Below are 23,315 nucleotides of genomic sequence, written 5' to 3'. Positions count from 1 at the left end.
ACATCACTGGCTCTACATATACTACAGATTCCCCCGTACCCAGAGTCACTTTATGTACAGATACTCCTGTTACCAGAGTCACTTTATAGAAACATAGAAAATAGGTGCAGGAGTAGGCCATTCGGCCCTTTGAGCCTGCACCGCCATTCAGTACGATCATGGCTGATTATCCAACTCAGAAACCCTGTACCAGCCTTCCCTCCATACCCCCTGGTCCCTTTAGCCACAAGGGCCATATCTAACTCCCTCTTAAATATAGCCAATGAACTGGCCTCAACTGTTTTCTGTGGCAGAGAATTCCACAGATTCACCACTCTCTGTGTGAAGAAGTTTTTCCTAATCTCGGTCCTAAAAGGCTTCCCCTTTATCCTCAAACTGTGACCCTTCGTTCTGGACTTCCCCAACATTGGGAACAATCTTCCTGCATCTAGCCTGTCCAATCCCTTTAGGATTTTATACGTTTCAATAAAATCCCCCCTCAATCTTCTAATTTCCGACGAGTATAAGCCTAGTCGATCCAGTCTTTCATCATATGAAAGTCCTGCCATCCCAGGAATCAATCTGGTGAACCTTCTTTGTACTCCCTCTATGGCAAGGATGTCTTTCCTCAGATTAGGGGACCAAAACTGCACATAATACTCCAGGTGTGGTCTCACCAAGGCCTTGTACAACTGCAGTAGTACCTCCCTGCTCCTGTACTTGAATCCTCTTGCTATGAATGCCAGCATACCATTCGCCTTTTTCACCGCCTGCTGTACCTGCATGCCCACTTTCAATGACTGGTGTATAATGACACCCAGGTCTCGTTGTACCTCCCCTTTTCCTAATCGGCCACCATTCAGATAATAATCTGCTTTCCTGTTTTTGCCACCAAAGTGGATAACTTCACATTTATCCACATTACATTGCATCTGCCATGAATTTGCCCACTCATCTAACCTATCCAAGTCACCCTGCATCCTCTTAGCATCCTCCTCACAGCTAACACTGCCGCCCAGCTTCGTGTCATCTGCAAACTTGGAGATGCTGCATTTAATTCCCTCATCTAAGTAATTGATATATATTGTAAACAACTGGGGTCCCAGCACTGAGCCTTGCGGTACCCCACTAGTCACTGCCTGCCACTCTGAAAAGGTCCCATTTATTCCCACTCTTTGCTTCCTGTCTGCCAACCATTTCTCTATCCACATCAATACCTTACTCCCAATACCATACGCTTTAAGTTTGCACACTAATCTCCTGTGTGGGACCTTGTCAAAAGCCTTTTGAAAATCCAAATACATATGTACAGATACTCCCATACCCAGAATCACTTTATGTACAGATACTCCAGTACCCAGAGTCACTTTATGTACAGACACTCCCGTACCCAGAGTCACTTAATGTACAGACACTCCCGTACCCAGAGCAACTTTATGTACAGACACTCCCGTACCCAGAGTCACTTTATGTCCAAACACTCCCGTACCCAGAGCAACTTTATGTACAGATACTCCCATACCCAGAGTCACTTTATGTACAGACACTCCCGTACCCAGAGTCACTTTACTTGTACATTGTGTTTTATAGGGTTGCTGTTTTTTTTAGAGTTTTTTTAATATGTGCTGTTTAGTTTTTTGAGGTTTTTATGATGCATCAGATATGGTTCAACAATCATTTTGTACTTCTTTACGCTTGTGTCCTGAAGAATGACAATGAACAATATTGAATCTTCTAAGGAACCATATGAGTGGACGTAAAGGAGGTCTGTTCATTGATCCAATTCCTGTTAGTGAGTACTCAGTGGATGCAAGGCGGCTGCTAGTTTGTCAGTGTGATACCATTGACAGTGTGTTTTCTGGGCTGTGAGTGAGGCTGATGGAATGTGTTCTTTACTGGCTGTCCACCAGACATCCCACAGCTGGGGCTCACCCACTGACGGGACTTGCTTCTGAACGAGTGTCCAGCTGGGCTCTGATGCGACCTCCCAGGCTTTCAGATTTTGTGGCACGGTCGCACAGCTGTCAGCGTATTATGTTACAGCACCAGATGATCACCAGACCGGGTTCAGTTCCTGTCCCTGGCTGTAGCGAGTCTTGTCGTTCTGCCCGTGACCACGTGGGTCTCTCTCCAGGCGCTCTGGTTTTCTCCCACATTCCAAAGACGTACTGGCTTGGGTTAGGGTAAGTACATTGTGGGCAAGCGAAGTTGCTGCTGGAGGCGTGGCAACACTTGCACAATCTTCGCTGGTCTGATTTGATACGAAAACAATGCTTTTCACTGCATGTCTTGATGTATATGTGATAAATAAAGCTAGTCATTAAATAATCTAATCTTCTTTAATCTTTTTCCCTTCCCGGATCTGGTAGCAGAATGCTGGGACGATTCTGACCTGAAGCTGTGAAGCTGAACTGTTCATGCAGGTTGGCTGTCTATCCCAAGACAGACAGTTGACGGAAGCAGCAGCTCAGCCGGGGAAACCCAAGAGAGGTGTGTCAAAGGAATCGGTGACTATGGAAACGGGGCCTGGTGAAGATCCCAGGCCTGGAACGTTAACTCTGTTTCTCCTTCCGCAGATGCTCAGTGTTCACAGCCTCTTCAGTTTTCACTGCACCGATAAGTTCAGGCAGACAGAATCCAGAGCAAGTCAACCCCAAGGCATTGTCAAGTGAGAAACAGGTCTTAAGTATCAGGTCATCTCCCTGATCCAGGTATTGAAGGCCAACCTGGTGGCACCCACCACCAGAAGTTGGTCTGTAGAGTCAATATCAATTACTGGCATAGGCAGTTTAAATGCTCAGCAAGAACTCAATGGGCCGTACTGTTTCTGTGCTGTACCTTTCTATCACTGTCGATCACATCTTGGTGAAGTTAGCTAAGTTGGCTCCCAAAAGACTCTGCAGATGCTGGGAATCTCGAGCAACGTGCACGCAAATTGCTAGAGAACTCAGCAGGTCAGACGGAATCTCAGATTCAGAATCAGAATCAGATTTAATATCACCGGCAGATGTTGTGATATTCATTGCTTTGCAGCAACAGTACAATGCAATACGTAATTTTAAAAAACTGTAAATTACAGTAAGTATAAATATTAAAAAGTTAAATTAATTAAGTAGTGCAAAAAGAGAAAGGAAAAGTAACGAGGTAGTGTTCATGGGTTCAATGTCCATTCAGAAATCTGATGGCAGACAGGAAGAAGCTGTTCCTGAATTGCTGAATTTGAGGAATGGGGGTGAAACTCTTCATCGGGATTACTGCGACAGGCTTCACTGACAGTGTCAGCAACACCGGTATGGTCAGCATTTACTCCTGCCCCTAGCTGTCCTTGGGAAGGTGGTGGTGAGGTGACCCTTTTGGACAGCCCTGCTCCCTGCTGTTGAAGGGACATAGAACATCGGACGACACAGCCCAGGGCCGTGCCCTTCGACCGACGATGTCTGAGCTGAACTCCCCCCATTCCCTGCACAGTCATGTGCCTGTCTAAAAGCTTCTAGGACAGGGGTTGCCAACCTGGCATCCTCGGGCCCCTGGGTTAATGGTAAGGGTCCCTGGCATAAAAAATGGTTGGGAAGGTTTAGGTGCATGAATGTCAGGAAGATAGAGAGATATGGACATTGTTTAGGTAGGAGGGACTAGCTTTTGGGGGTTTTCAAGTTAATTTTTGGCTATAGCCAAGGAGCCTGGTCCTGTGCTGTTCCATGTTCTATTAACCCCTGCTCTAGAATGATACCGTTAATCTGCCTTCACCACCACCGCCCCAGGCAATTTGCTCCTGGCATCAACCACCCTCTGACCCATACATGGCTTTCAGACGTTCCTCCTCTCACCCTCTGGCAGTCAACACATCTATTCTGGGAAAAGTTTCCAGCTGCCCACCCTCCCACAACTTTACAAACTTTGATCAGAATTTCGATGGGGCTCCAGGATTTGGGCACACTGATATTGAAGGATTTGCAATATACCACCAGGTCTGGGCGGTGCCAGACTTGCAGGGAATTGAAACAGTTTATTATTATACATAATCCAATAACAGAGGGCAGAATAAAGTGCATCAGTTGCCGGGAAAGTGCAGTAGAGATCACTTTATTTTATTGAGATACGGTGCAGAACAGGCCCTTCCAGTGGTTCGAGTCACACTGCCCACACACTGCCGGTTTAACCCGAGCCTAATGGCGGGACAATTTACAATGACTAATTAACCTATGAACTGGCATGTCTTTGGTCGGTGGGAGGATACCCATACAGTCACGGGGAGAAGGTGCAAACGCCTCACAGACAGTGACGGGAATTGAACCCTGGTCGCTGGCACTGTTGTGCTAACCACTACACTACCATGGTGTACAGTAACAAAGCAGATCACAAAGTCAAGATTTTACCTCATTGCCTATTCAAGGGTCTGATAACAGCAGGGCAGAAGCTGTCCTTGAGGCTGGGCTACGCGCTTATATTTTCTGCCCGATGGGAGAGGAGGAAAGAGAGAATATCCGGAGTGAGTGGGGTGTTTGATTATGCTGGCTGCTTTACTGAGGCAGTGAGAAGTAGAGACAATGACAGATTGCCCAGTCAATATTTCATTACTGACAGTGGGATCCTGCTACGCACAACTTAAAGTTGAGGTCCCTCGCTTACAATAGTGACAAGTTTCAAAACTACTCTTTCCCCAAGCATTAAAGAGAAGGGTGGGGTCTTTGATAATGAGACAGCAAGAAGTATAGATGGAGTCCATAGACAATAGACAATAGACAATAGACAATAGGTGCAGGAGTAAGCTATTTGGCCCTTCGAGCCAGCACTGTCATTCACTGTGATCATGGCTGATCATCCACAATCAGTATCCAGTTTCTGCCTTATCCCAATAACCTTTGATTCTGCTATCTTTAAGAGCTCTATCCATCTCTTTCTTGAAAGCATCCAGAGACTTGGTCTCCACAGCCTTCTGGGGCAGAGCATTCCATATATCCATCACTCTCTGGGTGAAAAAGTTGTTCCTCAACTCCGTTCTAAATGGCCTACCCCTAATTCTTAAACTGTGGCCTCTGGTTCTGGACTCCCCCATCAGCGGGAACATGCTTCCTGCCTCCAGCGTGTCCAATCCCTTAATAATCTTGTATGTTTCAATAAGATCCCCTCTCAGCCTTCTAAATTCCAGAGTATACAAGCCCAGTCGCTCCAATCTTTCGACATATGACAGTCCCGCCATCCCGGGAATTAACCTTGTGAACCTACACTGCACTCCCTCAATAGCAAGAACATCCTTCCTCAAATTTGGAGACGAAAACTGCACACAGTACTCCAGGTGTGGTCTCACCAGGGCCCTGTACAACTGCAGAAGGACCTCTTTGCTCTTATATTCAATTCCCCCTGTTATGAAGGCCAGCATGCCATTAGCTTTCTTAGAGGGGAGGTTCGCTCCTCTGATGTGCTAAGCTGTGACCACAATTCTCCGTGGTTTCTTGCGGTCACAGACAGAGCGGTTGCCATACCAAGCCATGAGGCAATCACACAGAATGCTTTGGATGCAGCATCGATAAAGGTTGATGAGGGTCGATGGGGACTTATCAACTTTCGTTGTGAATCTGCAGTTGGTGGAGTTCCAATGAATCTGCTGCCCTTTTTTTTGGGAGGGGTTGCACATCGCAGGGTTGTGAGGCGCTGTGAGAGTAATCTAGACAGGTAAACAAGTGCAGTTTGTAGGTGCTACACACCACAGGCACTGTGAAATGCTGGTGTTTCTCAACTTAAATTTGATGTAAAGAATAGTCTAATCTAGTGTCTTTGACCCTTTGGGTATATGAATGTCTTACAAATTTTGAATGAGGGGACTATGATGTCAGCTACAATGATCCATCTGGGCATTGTGTCAACACATGCTCACTCAAAGGCCAGCGACCAGGAGTTTGTGCAAACAGGAGGCACAAGGAGGCACAAGGAGGCACTAGGGCAGGATCCCCTTCATTCAGGGGTCGGTACCGAACATCAGATCGCAAAAGTTGAACTGTAGTCAGGAAGTTGAAGCCCAAAGGCTGAAGCCAGGAGACTGAGGGCTGGAAGGTGGAGGACTGTCCACATGTGTGGGTGGGTGGGAAGGAGGGATGGGGGCTTGTTTTACTGTTGTTGTTTGGTTGCCTGCTGTGTTCCACGTTCTGCCGAGCATTGTGGGCATGCTATGTTGGCATCGGAATGTATGGTGACACTTGCAGGTATGCCCCATCGCATCCTTGGGAGTGTTGGTTGTTACAACGCAAACAATGTATTTCACTCTACGTTTTGATGTACACGTGATAAATAAATGAATCTGAATGTGAATTCCCTGCACCGTGATATTCATTGTGAAAGGTCATGGTGATTCATAACTTTAGCCTTGCCATCATTTGCTAGTATTGCGCCAAGCAGGAAGAATCAGAAGAATATATTGCAATAAATATTCTGATGATGAGATGATAGAGATTGCCATGTTTTCCCAGCCTGTCTTTCTCCTGGACTGTCAGACGTCAAGTTGTACTTGCTGAGGGAATAAATGCTATTTCATTCCTTCGAGGCCAAGGGAGAAATCAGTAAACAATTCTAGTCTCATTTCCTAAAACATCTCCAGCAGGAATGCATTCTGAATGACAAGTGAAAGCTGTGTTTGATTAGGCAGCTCTCGGAGACCATAGCTCTTTACCTCCTTCTAAAGGACCAATACAGTTATGCACTTCCAAAAGTTTCCCATCTCTCTGCTTCTTCCTTCCCTCAGGCACACTTTAACCAAGCTTCAAGAATGGTTTGAGGTTTCTAATTCCACTCTATTTCCAGCTTCAAAATACATGGACGAACCTTTAGAACAGAGATGAGGAGGGTGGTGAGTCTGTGGAATTCACTGCCACAGCCACCTGTGGAGGCCAAATCATTGGATATATTCAAAGTGGAGATTGATAGGTCCTTGATTAGTAAGGGTGTTGAAGGTTACAAGGAGAAAGCAGGAGAATGGGCTTGAGAGGGTTAATAAACCAGCCTTGGTGGAATAGCAGAGCAGTCTCAATGGGCTGAATGGCCCAATCTGCTCCTCTGTCCTGTTGTCTTACTAATTCACCCATGTTCTACCACTCACCCACACACTAGGAATAATTAACAGTGACCAGTTAACCTACTAACCCACATGCCTTTGAGATGTGTGAGGAAACCAGGGGTCCGAGAGAAAGCCACGGCAGGGAGAACGTGCAAACTCCACATAGACAGCAAAATGGCTGGACATTCAAGCTAGCCTGACTGCACACCCATCACAGACCTTGAACAGGCTTGCCATGTTAATGGTATGTTCAGAAAAGATTAGCTTTATTTGTCACATGTACATTGTCTCAGAAAAGCAGCATTCATCATCAGGGACCCCCACCACCCAGGACATGCTCTCTTCCTACTGCTGCCTTCGGGAAGAAGGTACAGGAGCCTCAGGAATCACACCACCAGGTTCAGGAACCATTACTATCCCTCAACCATCAGGTTCTTAAACCAAAGGGGATAACTTCACTCAACTTCACTTGCTCCATCATTAAATATTAATTATGTTTATTCATTTATTATTATTATTTATTCTTTTTCTATTTGCACAGTTGTTGTCTTCTGCATTCTGGTTAAACACCTTAGGTGGGTGGTCTTTCATTGATTCTGTTATGGTTATTATTCCATTATAGATTTATTGAGAATGCCCACAAGAAAATGTATCTCAGGGTTGTATATGGTGATATATATGTACTTTCATAACAAATTTTCTTTGAACTTTGAAACAGCAAAACACATAGTGAAATGCATTGTTCGCATTAAATCAACTCAGAGAGGATTGTGCTGGGGCAGCCCGCAAATGTCGTCCCACTTCAGGCATCAATCTAGCCCAAAACTTACTAAGTCTAACTGGAGTCTACATCTTTGGAATGTGGGTGGAAACCAGAGCACCCAGAGGAAACCCACAGGGAGAACGTACAAACTCCTTACAGACAGCGCGGGAATCGAACCCTGATCAGTGATCATTAGCACAGTAAAGCTAAGACTGCAACGCTACATGGGTGTTATTGCTTTGACAGTGAGCAGTTTGAAATTGTGTTAGGATAACTTTGTCAACTGACTGGCCCCATTTCTGCTCCTGAAGACCAAATCTTGACAAAGATGAAGTGTTGAATGAAAGAGTATAGCAGGGTTAATGGATGAGATGAAACAGTAATTATAGCAGTAGAGAAGAACACATACACTGGAACTATTGACAGCTGAAGCTTATAATAGGATTGGGTTTCCCTCTGGAATCTGTCCAAGTCTAACAAGCAACTAGTAATACTACACGCAAATTATTAAATAAAGAACATACAGATGGAAGGAGCATTCACTGATGACAGGGCACTAGAATATAAAAACAAAGGTGTGATGCTGTGGCTTTATAAAGCATTGGTCAAACCACACTTGGAATATTATGAGCAATTTTGGCTCTCTTCTCACAGCTGCCACAAGGAAGGAGGTACAGGAGCCTCAGGACCACACCACCAGGTTCAGGAACTGTTATTACCCCTCAACCATCAGTTTTCTGAATCAGAGGGGATAAGTACACCCAACTTCACCTGCCCCATCACTGAAATGTTCCCACAACCTATTGACTCACTTTCACAGACTCTTTATCTCACATTCTCAATACTTATTGCTTATTCATTTATTTATTATTATTATTTTGTTTTTTTTTCTTTTTGTATTTACACAGTCTGTTATCTGTTGCATATTGGTTGTTTGTCCGTCCAGTGTATGGTTGCTCATTTATTCTATTGTGTTTCTTTGTTCTCCTGTGAATGCCCACAAAAAGTGAATCTCAGGATTGCATATGGTGGCATATATGCACTTTGATAATAAATGTACTTGAACTATGAACTTTGAACACTCCCACTGTCACGGATCTTGTTCTTTGTCAAAGTAATTCCAGTACTGTCGGCTATTCAGAGGAGTTCACAAGAATGATCGGAGAATGAGGATCATTTACATAGAAACATAGAAAATAGGTTCAGGAGTAGGCCATTCGGCCCTTCGAGCCTGCACCGCCATTCAGTATGATCATGGCTGATCATCCAACTCAGAACCTTGTACCAGCCTTCCCTCCATACCCCGTGATCCCTTTAGCCACAAAGGCCATAACTAACTCCCTCTTATATATAGCCAATGAACTGGCCTCAACTGTTTCCTGTGGCAGAGAATTCCACAGATTCACCACTCTCTGTGTGAAGAAGCTTTTCCTAATCTTGGTCCTAAAAGGCTTCCCCTTTATCCTCAAACTGTGACCCTTCGTTCTGGACTTCCCCAACATCGGGAACAATCCTCCTGCATCTAGCCTGTCCAATCCCTTTAGGATTTTATACTTTTCAATAAGATCTCCCCTCAATCTTCTAAATTCCAACGAATATAAGCCTAGTCGATCCAGTCTTTCATCATATGGAAGTCCTGCCCTCCCAGGAATCAATCTGGTGAACCTTCTTTGTACTCCCTCTATGGCAAGGATGTCTTTCCTCAGATTAGGGGACCAAAACTGCACACAATACTCAATGATGACTCTGGGCCTGTATTCACTGGAGATTAGAAGAATGAAGGGGATCTCATTGAAATCTACCAAATATTGACAGGCCTAGATAAGGTCGATTTAGAGAGGATGTTTCCTATATTGAGGGAGTATAGCACAGCTTCAGAATAGAGGGATGTCGATTTAGAACAGAGATGAGTAGGAATTTCTTTAGGCAGAGGGTGGTGAATCTGTGGAATTCATTGCCGCAGATGGCTATGGAGGCAAAGTCATTGACTATATTTAAAGTGGAGGTTTGAGAAGGCAAGAGAATGGCTTTGATCAACCATGATGGATTGGCAGAAAAGAATTGATGGGCTGAATTGCCTGATTCTGCTCCTACGTATTATGGTCTTATGTTCTTGTTCTTATGGGATGTCGTGGAGCATATAGCACAATGTATACCACAGTGATTATACATAGCATACAGTGCAGGACATATAGTCATCGTTATGTGCCGTGCTGTATGACATGGGCAATGATGGTCTTTCCATGACCATGATTGTTCTTGACAAATCTTTCTACAGAAGTGGTTTGCCATTGTCTTCTTCTGGGCAGTGCCTTCACAAGACGGGTGACCCCAGCCATTATCAATGCTCTTCAGAGATTGTCTGCCCGGTGTCAGTGGTCACATAACCAGGGCTTGTGATAAGCACCAGTTGCCCATATGGCCATCCACCACCTGCTGTCACAGATTCCCGTGGCCCTGATCGGGGAAGGGGAGGGTAAGGGGCTTGCAGCAGTGGCTAAGCAGGTGCTACACCTTGCCCAAGGGTGACCTGCCGGCTAGCGGAGGGAAGGAGCATCTTACACCTCCTTTGGTAAGATCTATCGGCACCCAGCCACCCAAGGACATTTAGTATATACTACATTGGGGATACACATGCAGTGGCCAATTTATTAGGTTCAGGAGTGGAACCTGGTGCTGCTGTAGCCTATCCACTTCACAAATCACCAGAGCATTGTAGGTAAGCACTGATAAATGGGATTTTCACTTCAGTGGCCACTTATTAGTTACCTCTTGTACCACTCAATGGCTACTGAGTGTATGGTCTCCTGTAGCCCATCCACTTCAAGGTTGAATGTGTTGTGCATTCATAGATGCTCTTCTGCACACCACTGTTGTAACGTGTGGTTATTTGAGTTACTGTTGCCTTCCCATCAGCTTGAACCAGTCTGGCCATTCTCCTCTGGCCTCTCTCATTAACAAGGTGCTTTCACCCACAGAACTGCCATTCACTGGATGTTTATTTGTTTCTCACACCGTTCTCTGTAAACACTAGAGACTGTTGTGTGTGGAAACTCCTGGAGATCAGCAGTTTCTGAGATACTCCAGACAGCCCGTCTGGTACCCACGTGATCAAAATCACTTAGATCACATTTTTGGTCTGAACAACAACCGGACCTCTTGGCCATGTCAGCATGCTTTTATGCATTGAGTTGCTGCCACATAATTGGCTGATTAGATAGTTGCAATAACCAGCAGGTCTACAGTTGTACCTGATAATGTGACCATTGAGTGTGCAGCATTATGCCTCAGTGCATACATACAGTGTTTACATCAGCAGTGATATATAGTATTTATCATGGAGGCAATATACCTTATATACCACAGAAACCAGCCTCCCCGCTATGGACTCCATCTACTCTTTGCTCTCTCAGTAAAGCTGCCAGCATACTGAAAGACCCCACCCACTCAACTGAGCATTTATGTCACAACATGGCATGTGCCAACTATCTGATGTCTCCCGTTCTATTCTGATGGAAGGTCGTCAAGCACACGGAAACATCATCCCTGTGCCTCTCTCCACAAACACTGCCTGACCTGTTGTACATCCTCACCATTTCTCAGGGTTTAGTTCCTCATATGGAGACCTCACTCGGTATTGCTTCAGTTAACACTCAGCTTCACTGGAAGCTTTCGTTCTTCCATTCTCACTCTGAATTTCTCTACAACTTACATTCTCCATATTATTTATTTACATTTTTTATTATTTGCACGATTTGTCTTCTTTTGCATGTTGGTTATTTGTCCGTCTTCGTTATGTACAGTTTTGCATACATTTTACTGTATTTCTTTATTTTCCTGTAAATGCCTTCAAAAAAATGAAAATCGAGGTAGTATATGGGGACCTATACATTCTCTGAACTTTGAACCCTACCTGACGAAGAAGGAGGCTGCGGCCGAGGTCCCGCTGGAGGCCACGCTCGTCACGTAGGTGCTCTGGGAGCCTGAGAAGCTGTACACCGACGGCTTGTCCGAGTTGTAGCGGTTGAGGACAGCCTCAGTCAATCCTTCCCGGCAGTTGTCTGACATCAGCTGGGATATCTGCAACGGAAAGAGAGGCACGGGTGACAACTGGAGGCTCCGCGACAAACCAGGGTCAGAATTTCGGAGCAAAGTGGTTCATGGAGGGGCAGATGATGCAGGCAAATAAAATGGGATAGAGCGGGACTGGTGTAAATTACAGAGCTTGTTGGTTGGGACAGGTTCAGTCGGCTGAAAGACCTGTTTCAATGCATTATCTCTCTGACTAAAATCTTCTTCCCAGGGTAGGGGAGTCTAAAGCTAGAGGGCAAAGGTTTAAGGTGAGGGGAGAAAGATACAGAAGGTATTTAGAGTCATAGAGCCATCCAGCATGGATACAGGCCTTTCGGCCCAACTCTTTCATGCTGACCAATGTTCTCAAGTAGGCTAGTTCCATTTGCCTGTGTGTGGCCTGTGTCTGTTTAAACCAGGGGTTCCCAACCTGGGCTCCAAGGACCCCTTGCTTAATGGCATTGGTCCACGGCATAAATAAGGTTGGGAAACCCTGCTTCACACCCTTCCTATCCACGAATCTATTGAAATGTATTTTTGATGATGTTGTTGGCCCTGCCTCAATGGTTTCCTCTAGTAGCTTGTTCCATATCCTCATTGCTGTCTGCATGAAGTGGTTGTCCCCTTTTCAATCTTTTACCCTCTCGCCTTATGCCGATGTCCTCCAGCATCTGGTTCCTTTTCCCTGAGAAACAAAAGGGATACTATTTGTGCAGATTTCAGCAAGACGCCTAAAACTTCGACAAACTTCTCTCGAAGCACAGTGAAGAGTATCTTTGCTGGTAGCATCACCGCCTGGTAAGGAAACACCAATGCCCAAGAACAGAAAAGTCTAAAAAAGTGGTGGACGCAGCTCACAGCCCAGCATTGTGCACATCTACAAGGAGCGCTGCCAGAAGAAAGCAGCACCCACAATGAAGGACCGTCTCGATCCAGTCCATGCTCTGATCTCGCTGCGGCCATCAAGAAGGAGGCACAGGAGCCTCAGGTCATTGCCACCAAGCTCAACCATCAGGTTCCTGAACTAGTGTAGATAACTTCACTCACCCCAACTCTGAACTGATTCCACAACCTAGGAGTCTACAACTCATGTTCTTAATATCCACCTATCTATCTATCAGTGTATCTATCTATCTATCTATTGTGTTGGCACATGGCCAAGTGGTTAAGGTGTTCATCTAGTGATCTGAAGGTCGCTAGTTCGAGCCTTGGCTGAGGCAGCGTGTTGTGTCCTTGAGCAAGGCACTTAACCACACATTGCTCTGCAATGACACCAGTGCCAAGCTGTATGGGTCCTAATGCCCTTCCCTTGGACAACATCGGTGTCGTGGAGGGGGGAGACTTGCAGCATGGGCAACTGTTGGTCTTCCATACAACCTTGCCCAGACCTGCGCCCTGGAAACCTTCCAAGGTGCAAATCCATGGTCTCACGAGAGTAACAGATGCCTATATATCTATCTATCCATCTATCTATCTATCTATCTAGTTTATCATTGATTCCACTGTATTTCTTTGTTCTACTGAGAATGCCTACAAGAAAATGAATTTCAAGGTAGTATGTGGTGACATTCTGTACATATACTTTGATAATAAATTTACTTTGAACTTTGAACTATTTCACCCAGAGGGAGGTACGTGGACTGAGCTGCCAGAGAAGTGGTAGAGGAGAGTATAATTACAATGTTTAAGAGACACTTGGACAGGTAGATGGATAGGTACACTTATGACAAGCTGTGCAAACTCCCTTGTAGATAAATGGCAGCATGTCTGGGATGCTGGAGATGGGAGAGTCCCGTCTGGTGGGGCTGGGGCGGGGAGGTGACGACACAGTAGTTGGATCCATTCCATGGATCAGAGAAATATGGTCCTGGCCAGCTGATAGATAGAAGGATCATTGACAGAGGAATCATCCCTTGATCACCCCTCTCATCAATGATCCTACTATCTATCAACTGACAGAGGAAAATCCGTGTCATTGGAGGCTGTGGAGACGTCAAGAGATCTCAGAGGCTTGTGAAAAGCGACAGGAAGCATGGGCACATGGTACAAAGCCATGTTTAAATTCACTGCAGGCTCAATCAGCCTGGGAGGGTGGGAGGGTTCAACATTCCTGCTATCGCCTCGTGATCCCCCAAGCCCCTAGCTACTCTGCACTAAAAACAGCATTTTTCTCATACTACTTAAGGCCTTTTCCAATATTACCAAAGTTCCTCAGTGATTGAGATTTTCTTTCAAACATTCCTGAGGTCTCCAAATATGTTTCCTTACTGTCAATGGCAAGCATAAGCTCTTAACACTAAGTGTACAGGTCAGCAGATAGACATGCTGTGGGGCTCACTCCTACAGGCAGGAGACTGCTTATGTGAATTTGGATTTGTTTAAAATACTTTCAACTGGAAGGTGAGGTAAATAAGAGGAATCATTGTGCAGGGACGATTATGTTTTCTTGACAGCCTGAGGAACACAAAAGGAGCCTGTCTCTTAGATGCTCGGCCCCACAGTCCACTGGGTCTTGCTCCAGCTTAAATGAACTCCAGAGAGGGAAAACAAAATGTAGGAGAGGCATGCTTACTCCCACCGCTCTTACTGGTGTGGACAGATATTTTCACACTTGTTCTGATACGGGATAGGAGCTGCTGATGTAACCTTAAAGTGAGCTTGGCTTCACAAACATATTTAGATAGAGCACCCAATCAGACTTCTGGATTCCAATGCTTAATGAGCTAATATTAAGTTCTTAACTTTGCAGAGTTTTTACATCAGTTTCACTCTGCCATGGGAATGATCAACTCCATTTCTCACAATCCCACCGATTAAAGAGTCGAGGAAGATTGAAATCATTAAGGCAAATCATTTATTTTTATTCCAGGGATGACTGTGCAAGCACGTGGACATCAGCGAGTTAGACTGGCGTGAAGAGTTTAAAAGGAGACAGATTTTTCTTCAGCGGTTTGATTAAGGGATGACTGCGCAACCGTGTGGGCGTCAGCAAGTTAGATTGGCATGAAGTTTAAAAGGAGACAGCTTTACAGAGCAGGCATGGGAGAAGCGGGCAACAGACTGGAGGGAGACAGAGTAGGAGGGCTTTGGTTCAGCCGGGCTTCGGTGATAATAGGTTGAGGCAAGGTAGGTTATCTGTGAAGAATAGAAACAGGAAGTATGTGTGTGAGGCCGGTGTTCTGGACTGGCTGTCAGATGTGGTATGTCCAGGAGACTCCCAGCCTCCCAGACGGCCACAGCTGCACCAGGTGCATCGAACTGCAGCTCCTTAGGGACCACATTAGGGAACTGAAGCTGCAGCTCAATTACCTTTATCTGGTCAAGGAAAGTAAGGAGGTGATAGAGAATTTAAAAATGCAAACAACAGGTCTGCAGATGCTGGAAATTCAAGCAACACACATCAAAGTTGCTGGTGAACACAGCAGGCCAGGCAGCATCTCTAGGAAGAGGTGCAGTTGACGTTTCAGGCCGCGACCCTTCGTCAGGACTGCTGCCTGGCCTGCTGCGTTCACCAGCAACTTTGATGTGTGAGGTGATAGAGAGGAGCCATAGGCAAGTAGTCACACCGGGGCCTCGGGAGACAGGTAAGTGGGTCACGGTCAGGAGAGCGAAGGGCAAAGAGTCAGATATGGGAGAGTACCTCTGTGACTGTCCCCCTTAACAATAAGTACTCCTGTTTGAATAGTTGGGGGGTACAGCCTACCTGGGGGAAGCAACAGTGGCCGTGCCTCTGGCACAGAGTCTGGCCCTGTGGCTCAGAAGGGGAGGGAAAGGAAGAAGGCAGCTGTAACAGGGGACTCTATAGTTAGGGGGCCAAACAGGTGATTCTGTGGATGCGGGAAAGAAACCCGGATGGTAGTTTGCCTCCCGGGTGCCAGGGTCTGGGATGTTTCAGATCGTGTCCATGATATCCTGAAGAGGGAAGGAGAACAGCCAAAGGTCGTGGTACATATTGGTACCAAGGACATAGGTAGGAAAGGGGAAGAGGTCGTGAAAACAGACTACAGGGAGTTAGGAAGGAAGTTGAGAAGCAGGACCTCAAAGGTAGTAATCTCGGGATTACTGCCTGTGCCACGTGACAGTGAGTACAGGAATAGAATGAGGTGGAGGATAAATGCGTGGCTGATGAATTGGAACAAGGGGCAGGGATTCAGATTTCTGGATCATTGGGGCCTCTTTTGGGGCAGGTGTGACCAGTACAAAAAGGACAGGTTGCACTTGAATCCCAGGGGGACCAATATCCTGGCAGGGAGGTTTGCTAACGCTATTGGGGAGAGTTTAACCCAGAATTGCTGGAGGTGGGAACCGAACTGAAGAGACCGAGGAAGAGGAGGTTGGCTCACAAATAGGAAAAGTTTGTAGACAGTGTGAGAGGGAGGATAGGCAGGTGATAGAGAAGGGACGCGCTCAGACGGACGGTTTGAGATGCATCTATTTTAACACAAGAAGCATCATGAACAAAGTGTATGAGTTTAGAGCATGGATCAGTACGTGGAGCTATGATGTTGTGGCCATTACAGAGACTTGGATGGCTTAGGGGCAGGAATGGTTACTTAGATTGCCAGGCTTTAGATGTTTCAGAAAGGACAGAGAGGGAGGCAAAAGAGGTGAGGACGTGACACTGTTGATCAGAGATAGTGTCATGGCTGCAAAAAAGGAGGAAGTCATTGAGGGATTATCTACTGAGTCTCTGTGGGTGGAAGTTAGAAACAGGAAGGGAGCAACAACTCTATTGGGTGTTTTTTATAGATCACCCAATAGTAACAGGGATATAGAGGAGCAGATAGGGAGACAGATTCTGGAAAGGTGTAATAATAATAGGGTTGTCGTGGTGGAGGATTTTAATTTCCCAATACTGCTTGGCATCTCCCTAGAGTGAGGGGTTTAGATGGGGCGGAGTCGGTTAGGTGTGTTCAGGAAGGTTTTCTGGCACAATATTTAGCCTACAAGAGGAGAGGCTGTATTTGATCTGGTATTGAGAAATGAACCTGGCCAGGTGTCAGGTCTCTCAGTGGGAGAGTATTTTGGAGATAGCGATCACAATTCTATCTCCTTTACCACAGTGTAGAAGAGAGATAGGAACAGACAAGTTAGGAAAGCATTTAATTGGAGTAAGGGGAATTATGAAGCTATCAGGCAGGAACTTGGAAGCATAAATTGGGAACAGATGTTCTCAGGGAAATGTACGGCAGAAATGTGGCAAGTGTTCAGGGGATATTTACGTGGTGTGCTGCATGGGTATGTTCCAATGACACAGGGAAAGGATGGTAGGGTACAGGAATTGCGGTGTACAAAGGCTGTTGAAAATCTAGTCAAGAAGAAAAGAAAGGTTTATGAAAGGTTCAAAAACTAGGTGATGATAGAGATCTAGAAGATTATAAGGCTAGCAAGAAGGAGCTTAAGAATGAAATTAGGAGAGCCAGAAGGGGCCAGGAGAAGGCCTTGGTGAGCAGGATTAAGGAAAACCCCAAGGCATTCTACAAGTATGTGAAGAGCAAGAGCATAAACATGAGAGAATAGGACCAATCAAGTGTGACAGTGGAAAAGTGTGTCACACTTAATTGGTCCTATTGGAGGGTTGCAGAATGAGAGATGCAGAGTGCTGGACTGACCACCGTATGATTGTGGCCAAGCTCCATATGAAAGTGCGTCCCCCCTTGCGGCTGCAAAAACCCAATAAAAAGCGGCTAAATTGCAACCGCCTGAGAAACACAGAAGTAAGAAGTGAGTTTCGACGCATCCTAGCTGAGAAACTAAGGGAGCTGGAACCTTGTCTGAGCTCAGAAAATACCATGGACCAACAGTGGACCTATATCAGCTCTGCGCTCTATGAGGCAGCAGCCCAATCCATCGGCCATAAGAGCTGGAACCACCAAGACTGGTTTGACAATAACTCAGACACCATCCACAACTTGCTTAAGGACATGAACAAAGCACACCGGGCAACTTTAGACAACCCATCATCCACCAGCATCAGACGGCATTGGCAGGCAACTTGGAGGAAAGTGCAAAAGGCAATACGGGCCGTACAAAATGAGTGGTGGACTGAAAAGGCACATGAAATCTAGTTCTTTGCCGATAATAATGACATGCATAATTTTTACAATATTGTCAAAACCATCTACGGCCCAATAAATCGATGCGTTACTCCCCTGAAAACAGCCGATGGTCTAACACTTCTGAAGAATCAGAATACCATTCTGCTGAGGTGGGCCGAGCATTTTAACACCCTGCTTAATCAGGACTCTGACGCAGGCCCCACCGTCCTGGACGAACTGCCTGAACTTCCTCCTATCCACGATCTCAGTCTACCACCAACCTTCCAGGAGGTTCATCAGCTGTCCATACCCTTAAGAACAACAAGTCCCCTAGCATTGACAATATCCCTGCTGAGTTACTTGAGAACGGAGGGTACATGTGTATGCGCACCCTCTACCAGTACATCACCAAGGCCTGGACTGATGAGAACATCCCACAGCAATGGAGAAATGCAAACATCGTTGTCATTTATAAGAACAAGGGTGACAAGGCCATCTGCGGCAACATCTGGGGCATATCACTCCTTTCTGTTGCTGGAAAGGTCCTGGCTAAGGTGATGCTTCAGACACTCATCAGCAACATCACCGAGTCAATGCTGCCTGAATCGCAGTGGAGATTTAGGAAGAACGGGAGCACGATCGACATGATCTTCACAGCCCAGCAGCTTCAGGAAAGGTGCCGGGAGCAATATCAGGACCTGTTTATGGCCTTTGTCAACCTCACCAAAGCATTCGACACTGTGCAAAGAGAGCTCTTATGGGATGTCCTCCACAGGTTTGGCTGTCCCAATAAATTTGTTAACATCCTCCGCCAGTTCCACGATGGGATGACTGCTCGGGTGACCATAGGAGGACAAGAGTCCAAGCCCTTCCTTGTACGCACAGGGGTGAGGCGGGGGTGTGTGCCAGCGCCAGTGCTCTTTAACCTCTTCCTCTTGTGTGTTACCGAGCTTCTCCACAACGAGACTGAAGACAGCAGCGGTGTGGCAGTGGACATCAGATTAGATGGCAACCTCTTTGGCATCAGGAGGCTCCACACAACCACCAAACTCTGTAGGGAGCGGGTCCTGGAGCTGCAGTATGCAGACGACTGTGCTCTTGTGGCCCATACTCCGGAGGATCTTCAGACTGTCCTTGCTGTGGCAGTGAGAGCGTACAGCAGGATGGGGCTGACTGTCAATACCACCAAGACAGAAGTGGTTTGCCAACAGAGTACCAGTGTCCCACCCACTCTACCTGCCTTCACTGTTGGTGGTGAAAAGCTGTCAGTAGTGCCATCTTTCAAATATCTGGGGCGCGTTCTCTCTGAGGATAGCGGCACTGACAGTGACATCCAGAGCTGCATTAAACAGGCATCAGCTGCCTTTGAGAGACTTCGGCGTAGAGTCTTTCAGAACAGGAGCCTTCGACCCTCCGCAAAGGTCACTGTATACCTAGCGGTCTGTGTCACCACTCTCCTTTACAGCTGTGAAGCTTGGGTAACCTACAGCCGTCACATCAAGTCCTTGGAGCGCTTCCACATAAGCTGCCTCCAACGCATCCTGGGAATTACCTGGTGTGAGCGGGTGCCTCACACTGAAATACTTGTAAAGACCAACTGCAGAAGTATTAAGGCCATGATCACCCAGCGTCAACTGCAGTGGCTGGGGCACGTGATAAGGATGCCCCCATGTCGGCTACCCCGCAGAGTGTTATATGACCAGCTACATCATGGTCAACACTCAGCTGGAGGGCCGAAGAAACGCTATAAGGATCAGATGAAGAATGCCTTAAGGAAGTGCAAGATCAGACCCGAGGACCTGGAGGATGTTGTTGCTGACCGTACCACTTGGCGACAGCTATGTAGGGACGGGGTTCGTATTCTGGAGATGGAAAGAACAACCAGGAGACAGCAGAAGAGAGCCAGGAGAAATGCAGCCATGGTTGCCACCACTACTACATATACATGTCCCACCTGCAATAGAGCTTGTGAGTCCAGGATAGGACTGTATAGCCATCAAAGATCTCACCGTTAAAGGAGTGGACGTTGTCATTGGATTTCGATGGACAACCGAAGAAGTGTATGAAACCAGAGGAGATAGCAGAGATACTTAATGTATACTTTGCTTCATATAGATATTAAGAAAGTGGATGTGCTAGAGCTTTTGGAAAGCATCAAGTTGGATACGTCACAGGAACTGGACGAGAAATACCCCAGGCTACTGTGGGAGGCGAGGGAGGAGATTGCTGAGCCTCTGGCAATGATCTTTGCATCATCAATGGGGATGGGAGAGGTTCCGGAGGATTGGAGGGTTGCAGATGTTGTTCCTTTATTCCAGAAAGGGAGTAGAGATAACCCAGGAAATTATAGACCAGTGAGTCTTACTTTAGTGGTTGGTAAGTTGATGGAAAAGATCCTGAGAGGCAGGATTTATGAACATTTGGAGAGACATAATATGACTAGGAATAGTCAGCATGGCTTTGTCAAAGGCAAGTCGTGCCTTACGAGCTCTGATTGAAATTTTTGAGGATGTGACTAAACACATTGATTAAGGTAGAGCAGTAGATGTAGTGTATATGGATTTCAGCAAGGCATTTGATAAGGTACCCCATGCCAGGCTTATTGAGAAAGTAAGGAGGCATGGGATCCAAGGGGACATTGCTTTGTGGATCTCAAACTGGCTTGCCCACAGAAGGCAAAAAGTGGTTGTAGACAGGTCATATTCTGTGTGGAGGTTGGTGACCAGTGGGGTGCCTCAGGAATCTGTTCTGGGACCCCTTCTCTTCGTGATTTTTATATATGACCTGATCAGGAAGTGGAGGGATGGGCTAGTAAATTTTCTGATGACACAAAGGGTGGGGGTGTTGTGGATAGTGTGGAGGGCTGTCAGAGGTTACAGCAAGACATTGATAGGATGCAAAACTGGGCTGAGCAGTGGCAGACGGAGTTCAACCCAGATAAGTATGAGGTGGGTCATTTTGGTAGGTCAAATATGATGGCAGAATATAAATATTAATGGTAAGACTCTTGGCAGTGTGGAGGATCAGAGGGATCTTGAAGTCCAAGTCCATAGGACACTCAAAGCTACTGCGCAGGTTTACTCTGTGATTAAGAAGGTGTACGGTGTATTGGGCTTCATCAACTGTGGGATTGAGTTTAAGAGCCGAGAGGTAACGCAACAGATATATAGGACCCTGGTCAGACCCCACTGGGAGTACTGAGCTCAGCGCTGGTCACCTCACTACAGGAAGGACGTGGAAACCATAGAAAGGGTGCAGAGGAGATTTACAAGGATGTTGCCTGGATTGTGAAGCATGCCTTATGAGAATAGGTTGAGTGAACTCGGCCTTTTCTCCTTGGAGTGGCGGAGGATGAGAGGTGACCTGATAGAGGTGCACAAGAGGATGAGAGGCATTGATCATGTGGATAGTCAGAGGCTTTTTCCCAGGGCTGAAATGGTTGCCACAAGAGGACACAGGTATAAGGTGCTGGGGAGTAGGTACAGAGGAGATGTCAGGGGTAAGTTTTTTTATGCAGAGAGTGGTGAGTGCGTGGAATGGGCTGCCGGCAACGGTGTTGGAGGCGGATACGATAGGGTCTTTTAAGAGACTCCTGGATAGGTACATGGAGCTTAGAAAAATAGAGGGCTATGGGTAATCTTAGGTTATTTCTAAGTAAGTACATGTTCGGAACAGCGTTGTGGGCCAAAGGGCCTGTATTGTGCTGTACGTTTTCGATGTTTTCTGTATTTTCTACGAGTGCAACTGGGCCTGTTCCCACTGGATTTTAGAAGAATAAAGGGATACCTATCAAATATTGAAAGGCCTAAAAACAGTGAACATTGTGAGGATGTCACCAGTTACAGGGATGTCTCAAACCAGAGGACAGAGCTTCAGAATTCAAGAACATCACTTTAGAACAGAGATATGGAGGAATTTTTTTTAGCCCAAGGGTGGTGAATTGGTTGAATTCATTGCCACAGCTGGCTGTGGAGGCTAAGTCATTGGGTATATTTAAAGTAGCGGTGTATAGGTTCTTGATTAGTAAGGGTGTCAAACGTTATAGAGAGAAGGCAGAATGGGGTAGAGAGAAATAATAAATTAGCCAGTTTGAAAGATGGGGCAGACCTGATGGGCCAAATGGCATAATTCTGCTCCTATGTCTTGTTTCACAATTTATTCCGCATTGTTACTGTTTAAAGTTCTTCTACGTCAATACTTTTGTGATGATTTGATCTGTGTGCAAGGCAACCTTTTCACTGTTTCTCAGTACACGTGACAGTAATAAACCAATTCCAATTCTATGTGAGTGAAGGCATACACTGAACGATTCAGGAACAGCTTCTTCCCCACTGCCATCCGATTTAAGAATGGACATTGAACCCATGAACACTACCTCACTTTTTTCTCTTTTTCCACTATTTATTTTGTTCAGCTTTTTAATAGATATTCTTACTGTAATTTAGCTTTTTATCATTATGTATCGCAATGTACTGCTGTCGCATAACAAATTTCACGATGTATGCCGGTGATGTTAAACCTGACTGTAATTCTGAACACTCAAGGCCTCATTCTGCTGAGAGCCAGAAGCAGAGCAAAGTTCCTCAGGGAGAGAGATATGGTCAGTGCTCACTAACGAGGGCATCTCAAAGATCTCCTCGCCACAGCTCATATCTTGACATAAGTGGTCTTGACTTCATAGAGCCACAGCCCCTTTTGCCCAAATTGCCCGTGTTGATCCAGTTGTCCATCTGAGCTTGTCCCATTTGGCTCATCTCCCTCTGGACATTTCTTTAGCCAGAGGATGTTAAATCTGTGGAATTCATTGCCACGGACGGCTGTGGAGGCCAAATCATTGGGTATATTTAATTTAAAATGGAGGTTGATAGGTTCTTGATTAGTCAGGGTGTCATGGGTTACAGGGAGAAGGCAGGAGACTGGGGTTGAGAAGGAAAATAAATCAGCTATGATTGAATGACAGAGCTACTTGACGGGCTGAATGGCCTATTTCTGCTCATATGTCTTATGGGAATGTGAGAAAATTCCCATAGGACCATTAGACATGTGGGACATATAATATCTCACTGCTTCCTGTAAGGAGTTCGTATGATCTCCCCGTGACTGCATGGGTTTCCTCCGGGTGCTCCGGTTTCCTCCCACAGACTAAAAATGTAGCTGTTGGTAAATTAATTGGTCATTGTAAGTTGTCCTATGATTAAGCTAGGATTAAATGAGGGATTGCTGGGTGGTGTGGCTCGAAGGGCTGGAAGGGCCTATTATTTATCTCAATCAATCAATCAATAAAAAAATGGGGTTTGTGTAGGATGAGTATCAATGGACCGAAGAGCCTGTTTCCATGCCTTATCTCTCCATGCCTATGACATCATGCCAGAACTGCTGGTTAAAACAGGAAATGGGAAGTTTTACTTCTTTGTTT

General features: G+C 45.9%; 1 protein-coding gene across 2 annotated transcripts in view; it reads right to left on the bottom strand.

Annotated features, from left to right (window-relative positions):
• Positions 1–23,315, bottom strand: part of kif26ba (kinesin family member 26Ba) — a 380,767-nt gene that overhangs the window by 199,927 nt on the left and 157,525 nt on the right. For both annotated transcript variants that reach the window (XM_063055472.1, XM_063055473.1), the window contains one exon: positions 11,704–11,870. In XM_063055472.1, coding sequence (XP_062911542.1) covers positions 11,704–11,870 — 167 coding nt within the window. The remainder of the gene's footprint in view (positions 1–11,703; positions 11,871–23,315) is intronic.

The sequence above is a fragment of the Mobula hypostoma genome, chromosome 8, assembly GCF_963921235.1.
Source record: "Mobula hypostoma chromosome 8, sMobHyp1.1, whole genome shotgun sequence".
In the NCBI taxonomy this organism is placed as follows: domain Eukaryota; kingdom Metazoa; phylum Chordata; class Chondrichthyes; order Myliobatiformes; family Myliobatidae; genus Mobula; species Mobula hypostoma.
Note: the sequence above shows the minus strand (reverse complement) of the source record. Positions and strands in the feature narration are given on the sequence as shown.